The sequence below is a fragment of the Oncorhynchus mykiss genome, chromosome 18 (genome assembly GCF_013265735.2).
Source record: "Oncorhynchus mykiss isolate Arlee chromosome 18, USDA_OmykA_1.1, whole genome shotgun sequence".
In the NCBI taxonomy this organism is placed as follows: Eukaryota; Metazoa; Chordata; class Actinopteri; order Salmoniformes; family Salmonidae; genus Oncorhynchus; species Oncorhynchus mykiss.
Window position 1 is genome coordinate 2,401,887 of NC_048582.1, and position 19,282 is coordinate 2,421,168.

Here is a 19,282-nt window from a genome sequence, read left to right on the forward strand (position 1 = left end):
CTGTTGACTAACCAATCAGACTGATTCTCTCTTTGTTGACTAACCAATCAGACTGATTCTCTCTCTGTTGACTAACCAATCAGACTGATTCTCTGTTTGTTGACCAACCAATCAGACTGATTCTATGTTTGTTGACTAACCAATCAGACTGATTCTCTCTCCGTTGACTAACCAATCAGACTGATTTTCTGTTTGTTTACTAACCAATCAGTCTGATTCTCTCTGTTGACTAACCAATCAGACTGATTCTCTCTCCGTTGACTAACCAATCAGACTGATTCTCTGTTTGTTGACCAACCAATCAGACTGATTCTCTCTCCGTTGACTAACCAATCAGACTGATTCTCTGTTTGTTGACCAACCAATCAGACTGATTCTCTGTTTGTTGACTAACCAATCAGACTGATTCTCTCTCCGTTGACTAACCAATCAGACTGATTTTCTGTTTGTTTACTAACCAATCAGACTGATTCTCTCTGTTGACAAACCAATCAGACTGATTCTCTCTCCGTTGACTAACCAATCAGACTGATTCTCTCTTTGTTGACTAACCAATCAGACTGATTCTCTCTGTTGACTAACCAATCAGACTGATTCTCTCTTTGTTGACTAACCAATCAGACTGATTCTCTCTCCGTTGACTAACCAATCAGACTGATTCTCTGTTTGTTGACCAACCAATCAAGACTGATTCTCTGTTTGTTGACTAACCAATCAGTCCGATTCTCTCTCTGTTGACTAACCAATCAGACTGATTCTCTCTCCGTTGACTAACCAATCAGACTGATTCTCTCTCTGTTGACTAACCAATCAGACTGATTCTCTCTCCGTTGACTAACCAATCAGACTGATTCTCTGTTTGTTGACCATCCAATCAGACTGATTCTCTGTTTGTTGACAAACCAATCAGTCCGATTCTCTCTGTTGACTAACCAATCAGACTGATTCTCTCTCCGTTGACTAACCAATCAGACTGATTCTCTCTCCGTTGACTAACCAATCAGACTGATTCTCTCTCCGTTGACTAACCAATCAGACTGATTCTCTCTGTTGACTAACCAATCAGACTGATTCTCTCTGTTGACTAACCAATCAGACTGATTCTCTCTCCGTTGACTAACCAATCAGACTGATTTTCTGTTTGTTTACTAACCAATCAGACTGATTCTCTCTGTTGACTAACCAATCAGTCCGATTCTCTCTGTTGACTAACCAATCAGACTGATTCTCTCTCCGTTGACTAACCAATCAGACTGATTCTCTCTCCGTTGACTAACCAATCAGACTGATTCTCTCTCCGTTGACTAACCAATCAGACTGATTCTCTGTTTGTTGACCAACCAATCAGACTGATTCTCTGTTTGTTGACTAACCAATCAGTCCGATTCTCTCTGTTGACTAACCAATCAGACTGATTCTCTCTCCGTTGACTAACCAATCAGACTGATTCTCTCTCCGTTGACTAACCAATCAGACTGATTCTCTCTCCGTTGACTAACCAATCAGACTGATGAAATTGTCGTCTCTCTGTGCTCCTCAGAAGTGTGTAAGGAATGAGGAAGTGGACTCCAGAGAGCTGGACACGAGGAAGACTCTTGTCAGCACCAGTGTGGTGAAGACGGCTGACGAGAACGAAGAGTTTGAGAAGCAGAGGCTAGCAGCCATCGCTGAGGTGGCCAAGAACAAAGAGGTCTGTGTGTGTGTGTGTGTGTGTGTGTGTGTGTGTGTGTGTGGTTTTATCCCTGTTGTCGTAGCTATAGTAACTGGACCACCCATGTCTGTGAAACTCTGTCCGTGTCCCACTGTGTGAGTTGGTACTGTTTCTACTGGCTTGTTGTATCTGAAGGGCCAGTTTCCCAGACACAGACCAGGTCTAGATTCTCCATTGTAAAACAGTTGTTTAGTCCAGGAAGAGACTTTGTCTGTCTGCCCCCGGGAGGAATCCAGCTCTGAGTGTCTTTTGACCTCTTCTGAAGGGAACTCGGACGTTTGGCGGCGGAGGCAATGCTGGCGGGAACCTCGTTAATACAGGCGGTCGGGACCGACGAGGAGGAGGAGACCGAGGAGACAGGGACTCGTACCGGCAGAGACGAGAGGAGAGGACGGAGGAGTCCAGCCGTCCAGAGGGAAACTACAGAGAGCTCGGGAGTTACCGGGAACAACCAAACTACCGGGAACTAGGAAATTACCGCGAGCTGGTGAGGGCTTTGACCTTTTGAACCAGTGTTTCCCTTAGCTCTGTGTAGGCGGGTGGGTCTCTTTCCCTCTGTCTAAAAGCCCCCCCCCCCAACCCTGGCTCCTTTCAGTTTTAATTGAAGATGTTTGAGGTCTTTGTGGTCAGGAGAATAATTCTGGTAAAATATGCCTGGGCTCTCTGGTTTTGGGCTTGACCTGTCTAGGGCTTCACAACAACAACAACAACAACAACAACAAGTCAGCTTAATTAATTTGTTTAATCTAGATTCCTGGCTTGCAGTGTCTCTGATTTAGGTTTTTATTGAGCGTTTTGGTGTCAGAGTCAGATGATGGTTTTAGGGTCCCTCTGTGGTCTGATTGTGAAATAATCTCGGGGACCCTCATTGGTGTCAGACGGTGTGGGACTGGGCCTCAACAACAACGAGTCTTTCATTCAGTTGTGTAATGTAGACTCCTGGCTTGCAGTAAGACCCCTCCCTTCCTCCATTAGGCTGTCTCCCAAAGGGCACCATATTCCCTCTATAGTGCACTACTTTAGACCCTATTCCCTCTATAGTGCACTACTTTAGACCCTGTTCCCTATATAGTGCACTACTTTAGACCCTGTTCCCTATATAGTGCACTACTTTAGACCCTATTCACTCTATAGTGCACTACTTTAGACCCTGTTCCCTATATAGTGCACTACTTTAGACCCTGTTCCCTATATAGTGCACGGCAGGGTAGCCTAGTGGTTAGAGCGTTGGGCTAGTAACCGGAAGGTTGCAAGTTGTTCTTAACTGACTTGCCTGGTTAAATAAAGGTAAAATAAATAAAAACTACTTTAGACCCTATTCCCTATATAGTGCACTACTTTAGACCCTGTTCCCTCTATAGTGCACTACTTTAGACCCTGTTCCCTCTATAGTGCACTACTTTAGACCCTATTCCCTATATAGTGCACTACTTAGACCCTATTCCCTCTATAGTGCACTACTTAGACCCTATTCCCTCTATAGTGCACTACTTTAGACCCTATTCCCTATATAGTGCACTACTTTAGACCATATTCCCTCTATAGTGCACTACTTTAGACCCTATTCCCTATATAGTGCACTACTTTAGACCATATTCCCTCTATAGTGCACTACTTTAGACCCTATTCCCTCTGTAGTGCACTACTTTAGACCCTATTCCCTATATAGTGCACTACTTTAGACCCTATTCCCTCTGTAGTGCACTACTTTAGACCCTATTCCCTCTGTAGTGCACTAGTTTTGCAAGTAGGGAATATAATGCCATTTGGGACATGGGCTATGTTTCCTCCTCAGTGCGTCTTGACGGGAGGGGTGGGGAGAGGAGGAGGGGGAGGGAGGAGGGGACAGGAGAGGTGGAGGGGGGAGGGTAACAGATTAAGGAGATAATCTGAGGAGTCTCAGTAGAATAGAAAGGCTGTTAATCTGGAGCAGACTACAGTAGAAGTGGTGATGAACTGTGGATGTAGTTTTATGGGGTGAATGAAGACCTGAGAGAGAGAGGGAGGTTCAAATGGGGGGGAGAGGGGGAATTAAGACCAGAGAGAGGGAAGTTCAAATGGGGGGGTTAATGAAGACCAGAGAGGGAAGTTCAAATGGGGGGGGGGGGGTGTCAATGAAAACCAGAGAGGGAGAGGGAAGTTCAAAGGGGGGTGGGGGGGGTTAATGAAGACCAGAGAGAGGGAAGTTCAAATGGGGGGGGGGGGGGGGGTAATGAAGACCAGAGTACATCGTTACAACACTGTATTTATACATGACATTTGTAATGTCTTTATTCTTTTGGAACTTCTGTATGTGTAATGTTTTACTGTTCATGTTTGTTGTTTATTTCACTTCTGTTTATCTACTTCACTTGCTTTGGCAACGTTAACACATGTTTCCCAGGCCAATAAAGCCCAGAAAATTGAATTGAGAGAAGTGCGTCACCTCTCCTAAATTCCAAAATAATAAAGACATTTCAGATGTCATATTATGTCTATATACGGTGTTTAAACGATGTGCTTCGGGTCTTCATTAACCCCCCCCATTTGACCTCTCCTCCCCCATTTGACCTCTCCTCCCCCATTTGACCTCTCCTCCCCCATTTGAACTCTCCTCCCCCATTTGAACTCTCCTCCCCCATTTGAACTCCCCTCCCCCATTTGAACTCCCCTCCTCCATTTGAACTCCCCTCCCCCATTTGAACTTCTCCTCTTTATCTCTCCTTTTTCCCTCCTCCCTTCACCCTTGCATTATTTATCTCTGCTACCATCCCCCCTCCTCCCATCGCTCCATCCCCCCTCATCCCATCTCTCCATCCCCCCTCATCCCATCTCTCCATCCCATCTCTCCATCCCCCCTCATCCCATCTCTCCATCCCCCCTCATCCCATCTCTCCATCCTCCCTCATCCCATCCCTCCATCCCCCCTCATCCCATCCCTCCATCCCCACTCCCATCCCTCATCCCCCCTCATCCCATCCCTCCATCCCCACTCCCATCCCTCCATCCTCCCTCCCATCCGTCCATCCCCCATCCCTCCATCCCCCCTCGCATCCCTCCATCCCCCCTCCCATCCCTCCATCCCCCCTCCCTCTAGGTGGATGAGCGGGCCCTAAGGGACATTATGGAGATGGGGTTTGATAAGGAGGATGCTCGTCAGGCCCTGATGGACAACAACAACAACATGGAGGTGGCTCTCAACAGTCTACTGACGGGGACCTTCAAACCCCCCCCACCCCCTGAGGAACCCAGCAGACCCCCACCCAGAGGTAAGCCCCCCCCACCCAGAGGTAAGCCCCCCCCACCCAGAGGTAAGCCCCCCCCCACCCAGAGGTAAGCCCCCCCCCACCCAGAGGTAAGCCCCCCCCACCCAGAGGTAAGCCCTGCTCCCACCCCCCCACCCAGAGGTAAGCCCCCCCCCCCACCCAGCCCCCCCCCCCCCACCCAGAGGTAAGCCTACAACATGACCTACGACTACGTAATAACTATAGAATCCCATTGATAATGTGACTTTTCTGCTGCGTCTGTTTCCTCCATGCAGCAGACAGAGGAAGGGGTCGTGGCCGGGGTCGGGGTCGGTCCAGTAGGTTTGGGGGTGAGGATGAGGAGGAGGGAGCAGGAGGAAGACCGTCAGGACCCAGCACTCTGTTTGACTTCCTGGAATCCAAGATGGGGAGCTTCTCCCTACAAGGTACAGTCCTGTCCTTTACCAATAGTCTTCTCCCTACAAGGTACAGTCCTGTCCTCTACCAATAGTCTTCTCCCTACAAGGTACAGTCCTGTCCTCTACCAATAGTCTTCTCCCTACAAGGTACAGTCCTGTCCTCTACCAATAGTCTTCTCCCTACAAGGTACAGTCCTGTCCTTTACCAATAGTCTTCTCCCTACAAGGTACAGTTAGGAGTCCTGTCCTTTACCAATAGTCTTCTCCCTACAAGGTTCAGTTAGGAGTCCTGTCCTTTACCAATAGTCTTCTCCCTACAAGGTACAGTCCTGTCCTCTACCAATAGTCTTCTCCCTACAAGGTTCAGTTAGGAGTCCTGTCCTTTACCAATAGTCTTCTCCCTACAAGGTTCAGTTAGGAGTCCTGTCCTTTACCAATAGTCTTCTCCCTACAAGGTACAGTCCTGTCCTCTACCAATAGTCTTCTCCCTACAAGGTACAGTTAGGAGTCCTGTCCTTTACCAATAGTCTTCTCCCTACAAGGTACAGTTAGGAGTCCTGTCCTTTACCAATAGTCTTCTCCCTACAAGGTTCAGTCCTGTCCTCTACCAATAGTCTTCTCCCTACAAGGTACAGTCCTGTCCTTTACCAATAGTCTTCTCCCTACAAGGTTCAGTCCTGTCCTCTACCAATAGTCTTCTCCCTACAAGGTTCAGTCCTGTCCTTTACCAATAGTCTTCTCCCTACAAGGTTCAGTCCTGTCCTCTACCAATAGTCTTCTCCCTACAAGGTACAGTCCTGTCCTCTACCAATAGTCTTCTCCCTACAAGGTACAGTCCTGTCCTCTACCAATAGTCTTCTCCCTACAAGGTACAGTCCTGTCCTTTACCAATAGTCTTCTCCCTACAAGGTTCAGTTAGGAGTCCTGGTGTTTACCAATAGTCTTCTCCCTACAAGGTACAGTCCTGTCCTTTACCAATAGTCTTCTCCCTACAAGGTTCAGTTAGGAGTCCTGTCCTTTACCAATAGTCTTCTCCCTACAAGGTACAGTCCTGTCCTCTACCAATAGTCTTCTCCCTACAAGGTACAGTCCTGTCCTCTACCAATAGTCTTCTCCCTACAAGGTTCAGTCCTGTCCTTTACCAATAGTCTTCTCCCTACAAGGTACAGTCCTGTCCTCTACCAATAGTCTTCTCCCTACAAGGTTCAGTTAGGAGTCCTGTCCTTTACCAATAGTCTTCTCCCTACAAGGTTCAGTCCTGTCCTCTACCAATAGTCTTCTCCCTACAAGGTTCAGTCCTGTCCTTTACCAATAGTCTTCTCCCTACAAGGTACAGTCCTGTCCTCTACCAATAGTCTTCTCCCTACAAGGTTCAGTCCTGTCCTTTACCAATAGTCTTCTCCCTACAAGGTTCAGTCCTGTCCTCTACCAATAGTCTTCTCCCTACAAGGTACAGTTAGGAGTCCTGTCCTTTACCAATAGTCTTCTCCCTACAAGGTTCAGTCCTGTCCTTTACCAATAGTCTTCTCCCTACAAGGTACAGTTAGGAGTCCTGTCCTTTACCAATAGTCTTCTCCCTACAAGGTTCAGTCCTGTCCTTTACCAATAGTCTTCTCCCTACAAGGTACAGTTAGGAGTCCTGTCCTTTATCAATAGTCTTCTCCCTACAAGGTACAGTTAGGAGTCCAGGTGTTTACCAATAGTCTTCTCCCTACAAGGTACAGTTAGGAGTCCTGGTGTTTACCAATAGTCTTCTCCCTACAAGGTTCAGTCCTGTCCTTTACCAATAGTCTTCTCCCTACAAGGTTCAGTTAGGAGTCTTGTCCTTTACCAATAGTCTTCTCCCTACAAGGTACAGTCCTGTCCTTTACCAATAGTCTTCTCCCTACAAGGTACAGTCCTGTCCTTTACCAATAGTCTTCTCCCTACAAGGTTCAGTCCTGTCCTCTACCAATAGTCTTCTCCCTACAAGGTTCAGTCCTGTCCTTTACCAATAGTCTTCTCCCTACAAGGTTCAGTCCTGTCCTTTACCAATAGTCTTCTCCCTACAAGGTACAGTTAGGAGTCCTGTCCTTTACCAATAGTCTTCTCCCTACAAGGTACAGTCCTTCCTCTACCAATAGTCTTCTCCCTACAAGGTACAGTCCTGTCCTCTACCAATAGTCTTCTCCCTACAAGGTTCAGTCCTGTCCTTTACCAATAGTCTTCTCCCTACAAGGTACAGTCCTGTCCTCTACCAATAGTCTTCTCCCTACAAGGTTCAGTCCTGTCCTTTACCAATAGTCTTCTCCCTACAAGGTTCAGTCCTGTCCTTTACCAATAGTCTTCTCCCTACAAGGTTCAGTCCTGTCCTTTACCAATAGTCTTCTCCCTACAAGGTACAGTCCTGTCCTCTACCAATAGTCTTCTCCCTACAAGGTACAGTTAGGAGTCCTGTCCTCTACCAATAGTCTTCTCCCTACAAGGTACAGTCCTGTCCTCTACCAATAGTATTCTCCCTACAAGGTACAGTCCTGTCCTCTACCAATAGTCTTCTCCCTACAAGGTACAGTTAGGAGTCCTGGTGTTTACCAATAGTCTTCTCCCTACAAGGTACAGTCCTGTCCTTTACCAATAGTCTTCTCCCTACAAGGTACAGTCCTGTCCTCTACCAATAGTCTTCTCTCTACAAGGTACAGTTAGGAGTCCTGGTGTTTACCAATAGTCTTCTCCCTACAAGGTACAGTCCTGTCCTCTACCAATAGTCTTCTCCCTACAAGGTACAGTCCTGTCCTCTACCAATAGTCTTCTCCCTACAAGGTACAGTCCTGTCCTCTACCAATAGTATTCTCCCTACAAGGTACAGTCCTGTCCTCTACCAATAGTCTTCTCCCTACAAGGTTCAGTCCTGTCCTTTACCAATAGTCTTCTCCCTACAAGGTTCAGTCCTGTCCTCTACCAATAGTCTTCTCCCTACAAGGTACAGTCCTGTCCTCTACCAATAGTCTTCTCCCTACAAGGTACAGTCCTGTCCTCTACCAATAGTCTTCTCCCTACAAGGTACAGTCCTGTCCTCTACCAATAGTATTCTCCCTACAAGGTACAGTCCTGTCCTCTACCAATAGTCTTCTCCCTACAAGGTACAGTTAGGAGTCCTGGTGTTTACCAATAGTCTTCTCCCTACAAGGTTCAGTCCTTCCTCTACCAATAGTCTTCTCCCTACAAGGTTCAGTCCTGTCCTCTACCAATAGTCTTCTCCCTACAAGGTTCAGTTAGGAGTCCTGTCCTTTACCAATAGTCTTCTCCCTACAAGGTACAGTCCTTCCTCTACCAATAGTCTTCTCCCTACAAGGTACAGTCCTGTCCTCTACCAATAGTCTTCTCCCTACAAGGTTCAGTTAGGAGTCCTGTCCTTTACCAATAGTCTTCTCCCTACAAGGTACAGTTAGGAGTCCTGTCCTCTACCAATAGTCTTCTCCCTACAAGGTTCAGTCCTGTCCTTTACCAATAGTCTTCTCCCTACAAGGTTCAGTCCTTCCTCTACCAATAGTCTTCTCCCTACAAGGTACAGTCCTGTCCTCTACCAATAGTCTTCTCCCTACAAGGTACAGTCCTGTCCTCTACCAATAGTCTTCTCCCTACAAGGTACAGTCCTGTCCTCTACCAATAGTATTCTCCCTACAAGGTACAGTCCTGTCCTCTACCAATAGTCTTCTCCCTACAAGGTACAGTTAGGAGTCCTGGTGTTTACCAATAGTCTTCTCCCTACAAGGTTCAGTCCTTCCTCTACCAATAGTCTTCTCCCTACAAGGTTCAGTCCTGTCCTCTACCAATAGTCTTCTCCCTACAAGGTTCAGTTAGGAGTCCTGTCCTTTACCAATAGTCTTCTCCCTACAAGGTACAGTTAGGAGTCCTGTCCTTTACCAATAGTCTTCTCCCTACAAGGTTCAGTTAGGAGTCCTGTCCTTTACCAATAGTATTCTCCCTACAAGGTACAGTCCTGTCCTCTACCAATAGTCTTCTCCCTACAAGGTACAGTTAGGAGTCCTGGTGTTTACCAATAGTCTTCTCCCTACAAGGTTCAGTCCTTCCTCTACCAATAGTCTTCTCCCTACAAGGTTCAGTCCTGTCCTCTACCAATAGTCTTCTCCCTACAAGGTTCAGTTAGGAGTCCTGTCCTTTACCAATAGTCTTCTCCCTACAAGGTACAGTCCTTCCTCTACCAATAGTCTTCTCCCTACAAGGTACAGTCCTGTCCTCTACCAATAGTCTTCTCCCTACAAGGTTCAGTTAGGAGTCCTGTCCTTTACCAATAGTCTTCTCCCTACAAGGTACAGTTAGGAGTCCTGTCCTCTACCAATAGTCTTCTCCCTACAAGGTTCAGTTAGGAGTCCTGTCCTCTACCAATAGTCTTCTCCCTACAAGGTTCAGTCCTTCCTTTACCAATAGTCTTCATCAGGGTTTTTTGCTACAGTTGAAACTTGTTGGTTTTAACAGTAAAGAAGTGTCTCTACTTTGCTCCTGAATTAATGCACCTTGATGGGAGAGCGAGGTCGCAGCAGAGATCGTTCCCTTCCTCTACCTTTTATCCCGCTGTGGTGCCTGCTTTCAACCTGACATTTTGTTTCACAAAGCACACAGCAGTTTGTTACAGCTATTTGTGACATGCTTTGAGAAGGGGTATTTTCTCTTCCAGGTAGATAATACGTTTCTTCTGTTACTGTTTTTCTTTCTGATTCACACTCTTTTTTTTCAGCATCAAAGATGAACTGTCATTCAAAATTCCTTCAAGTATTGTACATTTCTTTTTATAAGACATAGACTTTTGTGAGAAACGGTGTATATCTGTGTTGAAGTGGCTCCATGAACATGTACCGTTCCCCTCTGGAGACCAGGGTTCATAGTCTCTAGTCCTCTAGTCCTGTCTCTGGTGTTATAGTCTCTGGTGTATATCTGTGTTGAAGTGGCTCCATGAACATGTACCGTTCCCCTCTGGAGACCAGGGTTCATAGTCTCTAGTCCTGTCTCTGGTGTTATAGTCTCTGGTGTTATAGTCTCTGGTTCTGTCTCTGGTGTTATAGTCTCTGGTGTTATAGTCTCTGGTTCTGTCTCTGGTGTTATAGTCTCTGGTGTTATAGTCTCTAGTCCTGTCTCTGGTGTTATAGTCTCTGGGTTATAGTCTCTGGTCCTGTAGTCCTGTCTCTGGTGTTGTAGTCTCTGGTGTTGTAGTCTCTGGTGTTATAGTCTCTGGTCCTGTCTCTGGTGTTATCATCTCTGGTCCTGTAGTCCTGTCTCTGGTGTTATAGTCTCTAGTCCTGTCCCTGGTGTTATAGTCTCTGGTGTTATAGTCTCTAGTCCTGTCTCTGGTGTTATAGTCTCTGGTCCTGTAGTCCTGTCTCTGGTGTTATAGTCTCTGGTGTTATAGTCTCTGGTGTTATAGTCTCTGGTGTTGTAGTCTCTGGTGTTGTAGTCTCTGGTGTTGTAGTCTCTGGTGTTATAGTGTATGGTGTTATAGTCTCTGGTGTTATAGTCTCTAGTCCTGTCTCTGGTGTTATAGTCTCTGGTCCTGTAGTCCTGTCTCTGGTGTTATAGTCTCTGGTGTTATAGTCTCTGGTGTTATAGTCTCTGGTGTTATAGTCTCTGGTGTTGTAGTCTCTGGTGTTGTAGTCTCTGGTGTTGTAGTCTCTGGTGTTATAGTGTATGGTGTTATAGTCTCTAGTCCTGTCTCTGGTGTTATAGTCTCTGGTGTTATAGTGTATGGTGTTATAGTCTCTGGTGTTATAGTCTCTGGTGTTATAGTGTCTGGTGTTATAGTCTCTAGTCCTGTCTCTGGTGTTATAGTCTCTGGTGTTATAGTCTCTGGTGTTATAGTCTCTAGTCCTGTCTCTGGTGTTATAGTCTCTGGTGTTATAGTCTCTGGTGTATATCTGTGTTGGAGTGGCTCCATGAACATGTACCGTTCCCCTCTGGGGACCAGGGTTCATAGTCTCTAGTCCTCTAGTCCTGTCTCTGGTGTTATAGTCTCTGGTGTTATAGTCTCTGGTTCTGTCTCTGGTGTTATAGTCTCTGGTGTTATAATGTATGGTGTATATCTGTGTTGAAGTGGCTCCATGAACATGTACCGTTCCCCTCTGGAGACCAGGGTTCATAGTCTCTAGTCCTCTAGTCCTGTCTCTGGTGTTATAGTCTCTGGTGTTATAGTCTCTGGTGTATATCTGTGTTGAAGTGGCTCCATGAACATGTACCGTTCCCCTCTGGAGACCAGGGTTCATAGTCTCTAGTCCTGTCTCTGGTGTTATAGTCTCTGGTGTTATAGTCTCTGGTTCTGTCTCTGGTGTTATAGTCTCTGGTTCTGTCTCTGGCGTTATAGTCTCTGGTGTTATAGTCTCTAGTCCTGTCTCTGGTGTTATAGTCTCTGGGTTATAGTCTCTGGTCCTGTAGTCCTGTCTCTGGTGTTGTAGTCTCTGGTGTTGTAGTCTCTGGTGTTATAGTCTCTGGTCCTGTCTCTGGTGTTATCATCTCTGGTCCTGTAGTCCTGTCTCTGGTGTTATAGTCTCTAGTCCTGTCCCTGGTGTTATAGTCTCTGGTGTTATAGTCTCTAGTCCTGTCTCTGGTGTTATAGTCTCTGGTCCTGTAGTCCTGTCTCTGGTGTTATAGTCTCTGGCGTTATAGTCTCTGGTGTTATAGTCTCTGGTGTTGTAGTCTCTGGTGTTGTAGTCTCTGGTGTTGTAGTCTCTGGTGTTATAGTGTATGGTGTTATAGTCTCTGGTGTTATAGTCTCTAGTCCTGTCTCTGGTGTTATAGTCTCTGGTCCTGTAGTCCTGTCTCTGGTGTTATAGTCTCTGGTGTTATAGTCTCTGGTGTTATAGTCTCTGGTGTTATAGTCTCTGGTGTTGTAGTCTCTGGTGTTGTAGTCTCTGGTGTTGTAGTCTCTGGTGTTATAGTGTATGGTGTTATAGTCTCTAGTCCTGTCTCTGGTGTTATAGTCTCTGGTGTTATAGTGTATGGTGTTATAGTCTCTGGTGTTATAGTCTCTGGTGTTATAGTCTCTGGTGTTATAGTCTCTAGTCCTGTCTCTGGTGTTATAGTCTCTGGTGTTATAGTCTCTAGTCCTGTCTCTGGTGTTATAGTCTCTGGTGTTATAGTCTCTGGTGTTATAGTCTCTAGTCCTGTCTCTGGTGTTATAGTCTCTGGTGTTATAGTCTCTGGTGTATATCTGTGTTGGAGTGGCTCCATGAACATGTACCGTTCCCCTCTGGGGACCAGGGTTCATAGTCTCTAGTCCTCTAGTCCTGTCTCTGGTGTTATAGTCTCTGGTGTTATAGTCTCTGGTTCTGTCTCTGGTGTTATAGTCTCTGGTGTTATAATGTATGGTGTAAATCTGTGTTGGAGTGGCTCCATGAACATGTACCGTTCCCCTCTGGAGACCAGGGTTCATAGTCTCTAGTCCTCTAGTCCTGTCTCTGGTGTTATAGTCTCTGGTGTTATAGTCTCTGGTGTTATAGTCTCTGGTGCCGTAGTCCTGTCTCTGGTGCTGTTGTCCTGTCTCTGGTGTTAATGTCTCTGGGGTTAATGTCTCTGGTGTTATAGTCTATGGTGTTATAGTCTCTGGTCCTGTCTCTGGTGTTAATGTCTCTGGTGTTATAGTCTCTGGTGTTATAGTCTCTGGTCCTGTCTCTGGTGTTAATGTCTCTGGTGTTATAGTCTCTGGTGCTGTAGTCCTGTCTCTGGTGTTATAGTCTCTGGTGGTATAGTCTCTGGTACTGTAGTCTCTGGTGCTGTAGTCTCTGGTGGTATAGTCTCTGGTACTGTAGTCCTGTCTCTGTAGTCTCTGGTGCTGTAGTCTCTGGTGCTGTAGTCTCTGGTGCTCTAGTCCTGTCTCTGGTGCTGTAGTCTCTGGTGCTGTAGTCTCTGGTGCTGTAGTCTATGGTGTTATAGTCACTGATGTTATAGTCTCTGGTGCTGTAGTCTCTGGTGCTGTAGTCTCTGGTGCTGTAGTCCTGTCTCTGGTGTTAATGTCTCTGGTGTTATAGTCTCTGGTGCTGTAGTCTCTGGTGCTGTAGTCTCTGGTGTTATAGTCTCTGGTGTTAATGTCTCTGGTGTTAATGTCTCTGGTGTTATAGTCTCTGGTGTTATAGTCTCTGGTGTTATAGTCTCTGGTGTTATAGTCTCTGGTGTTATAGTCTCTGGTGTTAATGTCTCTGGTGTTATAGTCTCTGGTGTTAATGTCTCTGGTGTTATAGTCTCTGGTGTTATAGTCTCTGGTGTTATAGTCTCTGGTGTTAATGTCTCTGGTGTTATAGTCTCTGGTGTTAATGTCTCTGGTGTTATAGTCTCTGGTGTTATAGTCTCTGGTGTTATAGTCTCTGGTGTTAATGTCTCTGGTGTTATAGTCTCTGGTGTTAATGTCTCTGGTGTTATAGTCTCTGGTGTTATAGTCTCTGGTGTTATAGTCTCTGGTGTTATAGTCTCTGGTGTTAATGTCTCTGGTGTTATAGTCTCTGGTGTTAATGTCTCTGGTGTTATAGTCTCTGGTGTTAATGTCTCTGGTGTTATAGTCTCTGGTGTTAATGTCTCTGGTGTTATAGTCTCTGGTGTTAATGTCTCTGGTGTTAATGTCTCTGGTGTTATAGTCTCTGGTGCTGTAGTCTCTGGTGCTGTAGTCCTGTCTCTGGTACTGTAGTCTCTGGTGCTGTAGTCTCTGGTGCTGTAGTCTCTGGTGCTGTAGTCCTGTCTCTGGTCTTGTAGTCTCTGGTGCTGTAGTCTCTGGTGCTGTAGTCTCTGGTGCTGTAGTCCTGTCTCTGGTACTGTAGTCTCTGGTGCCGTAGTCATGTCTCTGGTGCCGTAGTCCTGTCTCTGGTGTTATAATCTCTGGTGTTATAGTCTCTGGTGCTGTAGTCCTGTCTCTGGTGCTGTAGTCCTGTCTCTGGTGCCGTAGTCCTGACTCTGGGGCTGTAGTCCTGTCTCTGGTGTTAATGTCTCTGGTGTTATAGTCTCTGGTGCTGTAGTCCTGTCTCTGGTGCTGTAGTCTCTGGTGCTGTAGTCCTGTCTCTGGTACTGTAGTCTCTGGTACTGTAGTCTCTGGTGCCGTAGTCATGTCTCTGGTGCCGTAGTCCTGTCTCTGGTGTTATAGTCTCTGGTGCTGTAGTCTCTGGTGCTGTAGTCTCTGGTGCTGTAGTCTCTGGTGCTGTAGTCCTGTCTCTGGTGATGTAGTCTCTGGTGCTGTAGTCTCTGGTGCTGTAGTCCTGTCTCTGGTGCTGTAGTCTCTGGTGCTGTTGTCTCTGGTGCTGTTGTCTCTGGTGCTGTTGTCTCTGGTGCTGTTGTCTCTGGTGCCATCGTCCTGTCTCTGGTGCTGTAGTCCTGTCTCTGGTGCTGTAGTCCCATGTGCTGTAGTCCCATGTGCTGTAGTCTCTGGTGCTGTAGTCTCTGGTGCTGTAGTCTCTGGTGATGTAGTCTCTGGTGCTGTAGTCTCTGGTGCTGTAGTCTCTGGTGCTGTAGTCTCTGGTGATGTAGTCTCTGGTGCTGTAGTCTCTGGTGATGTAGTCTCTGGTGCTGTAGTCTCTGGTGCTGTAGTCCTGTCTCTGGTGCTGTAGTCCTGTCTCTGGTGCTGTAGTCCTGTCTCTGGTGCTGTAGTCTCTGGTGCTGTAGTCTATGGTGTTATAGTCTCTGGTGTTATAGTCTCTAGTCCTCTAGTCCTGTCTCTGGTGCTGTAGTCTCTGGTGCTGTAGTCCTGTCTCTAGTGCTGTAGTCTCTGGTGCTGTAGTCCTGTCTCTGGTGCTGTAGTCTCTGGTGCTGTAGTCTCTGGTGCTGTAGTCTCTGGTGCCGTCGTCCTGTCCTCTCCTCTGGTGGTTACAGTGAGGAGCCAGGCCAGATGGTCTGTGTCTCTCTACAGAGGGTATTAATCTGTATAAAACAGTGCTGCTGTTAGTTAAGTCTCTGACATCATCAGTGTGTCGGCATGGCGACAAACTGACATATGGTTCACCACAGAGCGGGAAATGGACACAGTCAACAGAGAGGGATGGGTTTCATTTCCTGCCTTTCATGAGGGGAAGTTACCGTTTGATGTTCGGGCTCATTTCAAGTATTGAGACGTTGGAAACCAGAGTCTGGGATCATTTTTACTGAACTCTGGCAATGACTTTAGTTTCTGCCTTCTTTGTTTTAAAAAAAAAGTATATAATGACGTTTGATTTGATTTGTTTCTCAGGTCTCCAATTAAAAGACCGTATGTAGAACGTACTAAGCATGTCTGTGACACGTTAGGGATGTGACCAATGGACAATGTTGCTTAACGTTTAATCTGTATTTTTTTTTACAAATCATTTTCTGTTAAAACTATAAAAAAAACAAATCTGAAAATTCCACGTCAATTTACAATGCATAATGGTCCTATTAATTCACGATGCAGAATAATTAATTCACGATGCAGAATAATTCATTCACGATGCAGAATAATTCATTCACGATGCAGAATAATTCATTCATGAAGCAGAATAATGGTCCTAATAAGGACCTCTAGGGACAGACGGTGAAGTTCTATCTCCCTCAGTCAGACGGTGAAGTTCTATCTCCCTCAGTCAGACAGTGAAGTTCTATCTCCCTCAGTCAGACAGTGACATCTCCCTCAGTCAGACAGTGAAGTTCTATCTCCCTCAGTCAGACAGTGACATCTCCCTCAGTCAGACAGTGAAGTTCTATCTCCCTCAGACAGACAGTGACATCTCCCTCAGTCAGACAGTGAAGTTCTATCTCCCTCAGTCAGACAGTGAAGTTCTATCTCCCTCAGACAGACAGTGAAGTTCTATCTCCCTCAGACAGACAGTGAAATCTCCCTCAGTCAGACAGTGAAATCTCCCTCAGTCAGACAGTGAAATCTCCCTCAGTCAGACAGTGAAATCTCCCTCAGTCAGACAGTGAAATCTCCCTCAGTCAGAAAGTAAAATCTCCCTCAGTCAGACAGTGAAATCTCCCTCAGTCAGACAGTGAAATCTCCCTCAGTCAGACAGTGAAATCTCCCTCAGTCAGACAGTGAAATCCCCCTCAGTCAGACAGTGAAATCTCCCTCAGTCAGACAGTGAAATCTCCCTCAGTCAGACAGTGAAATCTCCCTCAGTCAGACAGTGAAATCTCCCTCAGTCAGACAGTGAAATCTCCCTCAGTCAGACAGTTATATCTCCCTCAGTCAGACAGTGAAATCTCCCTCAGTCAGACAGTGAAATCTCCCTCAGTCAGACAGTGAAATCTCCCTCAGTCAGACAGTGAAATCTCCCTCAGTCAGACAGTGAAATCTCCCTCAGTCAGACAGTGAAATCTCCCTCAGTCAGACAGTGAAATCTCCCTCAGTCAGACAGTGAAATCTCCCTCAGTCATATCCCCTTGAAAGCACCTCTGCTTCGGCATGTTTGTTTGTCTGTTAAGTGTACAACGACAGCTTTTAAAATGCCCAAACCAAACGTTCTCTGGAGAGTCGAAGCGCCCGCTGAACGGGTACTTTAAAGGAAGGTCGCTTCTGAAGTGGGACTAACGTCCATCAAATGAATCTTGAGCTGCCTGTGGGATAAACAATTTTACAGCCTGCCTGCTGCCTGCCGCCTGAGCACAGACCAATCTTTACATCTCGTTAAATACCATGACTTGCCAATTCCATTTATTTTATTTCACCTTTATTTAACCAGGGAGGCCAGTTGAGAACAAGTTCTCATTTACAACTGCAACCCTGACCAAGATAAAGCAAAGCAGTGCGACAAAAACAACAACACAGAGTTACACATGGAGTAAACAAACATAAAAACAACAACACAGAGTTACATAAACAAACGTACAGTCAATAACACAATAGAAAACTCTGTTTATTCACTGTGTTCAAATGTAGTAAGGAGACATTTAGTAGACTGAAAATACATCTTCCTCTACGAATCGCCTCCTGACATTCAGTATTTTTGAAAACGGAGACAGGATTAGTTGCCGTACTTCCGAGAACACAAACACTCACATCTTTTCATAGCGAGCTAGAGAGGTGGGAGGGGCACAGAGACAGACAGAACAGCTAGAGAGGTGGGGAAGAGAGAGGGGAGGGGCACACAGACAGACAGACAGACAGAACCGTGCACTAGGTCTATCTATCAGTATAGACAGGTCAGACACCAGACAGAACCGTGCACCAGGTCTATCTATCAGCATAGGCAGGTCAGTCACCAGACAGACAGAACCGTGCACTAGGTCTATCTATCAGTATAGGCAGGTCAGTCACCAGACAGACAGAACCGTGCACTAGGTCTATCTATCAGTATAGGCAGGTCAGACACCAGTCAGAACCGTGCACTAGGTCTATCTATCAGTATAGGCAGGTTAGCCACCAGACAGACAGACAGTCAGAACCGGGCACTAGGTCTATCTATCAGTATAGGCAGGTCAGACACCAGACAGACAGACAGACAGAGCTGTGCACTAGGTCTATCTATCAGTATAGACAGGTCAGACACCAGATAGACAGACAGAACCGTGCACTAGGTCTATCTATCAGTATAGACAGGTCAGACACCAGACAGACAGTCAGAACAGTGCACTAGGCCTATCTATCAGTATAGGCAGGTCAGACACCAGACAGACAGAACAGTGCACTAGGCCTATCTATCAGTATAGACAGGTCAGACACCAGACAGACAGTCAGAACAGTGCACTAGGCCTATCTATCAGTATAGGCAGGTCAGACACCAGACAGACAGAACAGTGCACTAGGTCTATCTATCAGTATAGGCAGGTCAGACACCAGACAGTCAGAACAGTGCACTAGGCCTATCTATCAGTATAGACAGGTCAGACACCAGACAGACAGTCAGAACAGTGCACTAGGCCTATCTATCAGTATAGGCAGGTCAGACACCAGACAGACAGAACAGTGCACTAGGTCTATCTATCAGTATAGGCAGGTCAGACACCAGACAGTCAGAACTGAGCACTAGGTCTATCTATCAGTATAGACAGGTCAGACACCAGACAGACAGAACAGAGCACTAGGCCTATCTATCAGTATAGACAGGTCAGACACCAGACAGACAGAACAGAGCACTAGGCCTATCTATCAGTATAGACAGGTCAGACACCAGACAGACAGAACAGTGCACTAGGCCTGTCTATCAGTATAGGCAGGTCAGTCACCAGACAGACAGAACAGAGCACTAGGCCTATCTATCAGTATAGACAGGTCAGTCACCAGACAGACAGAACAGTGCACTAGGCCTGTCTATCAGTATAGGCAGGTCAGTCACCAGACAGACAGAACAGTGCACTAGGCCTGTCTATCAGTATAGGCAGGTCAGACACCAGACAGACAGAACAGTGCACTAGGCCTGTCTATCAGTATAGGCAGGTCAGTCACCAGACAGACAGAACAGTGCACTAGGCCTATCTATCAGTATAGGCAGGTCAGACACCAGACAGACAGTCAGAACAGTGCACTAGGCCTATCTATCAGTATAGGCAGGTCAGACACCAGACAGACAGAACAGTGCACTAGGCCTGTCTATCAGTATAGACAGGTCAGACACCAGACAGACAGAACAGTGCACTAGGCCTATCTATCAGTATAGGCAGGTCAGACACCAGACAGACAGAACAGGGCACTAGGTCTATCTATCAGTATAGGCAGGTCAGACACCAGACAGACAGAACAGTGCACTAGGCCTATCTATCAGTATAGGCAGGTCAGACACCAGACAGACAGAACAGTGCACTAGGCCTGTCTATCAGTATAGACAGGTCAGACACCAGACAGACAGAACAGTGCACTAGGCCTGTCTATCAGTATAGGCAGGTCAGACACCAGACAGACAGAACAGTGCACTAGGCCTGTCTATCAGTATAGACAGGTCAGACACCAGACAGACAGAACAGTGCACTAGGCCTGTCTATCAGTATAGGCAGGTCAGACACCAGACAGACAGAAC

General features: G+C 46.4%; 1 protein-coding gene across 6 annotated transcripts in view; it reads left to right on the forward strand.

Annotated features, from left to right (window-relative positions):
* Window positions 1-19,282, forward strand: part of tdrd3 (tudor domain containing 3) — a 75,838-nt gene that overhangs the window by 23,954 nt on the left and 32,602 nt on the right. For 5 of the 6 annotated variants that reach the window (XM_036951470.1, XM_036951471.1, XM_036951474.1 and 2 more), the window contains exons 7-10: window positions 1,541-1,690; window positions 1,977-2,198; window positions 4,788-4,959; window positions 5,232-5,381. In XM_036951470.1, coding sequence (XP_036807365.1) covers window positions 1,541-1,690; window positions 1,977-2,198; window positions 4,788-4,959; window positions 5,232-5,381 — 694 coding nt within the window. The remainder of the gene's footprint in view (window positions 1-1,540; window positions 1,691-1,976; window positions 2,199-4,787; window positions 4,960-5,231; window positions 5,382-19,282) is intronic. The other variant, XM_036951472.1, reaches the window with a different exon arrangement.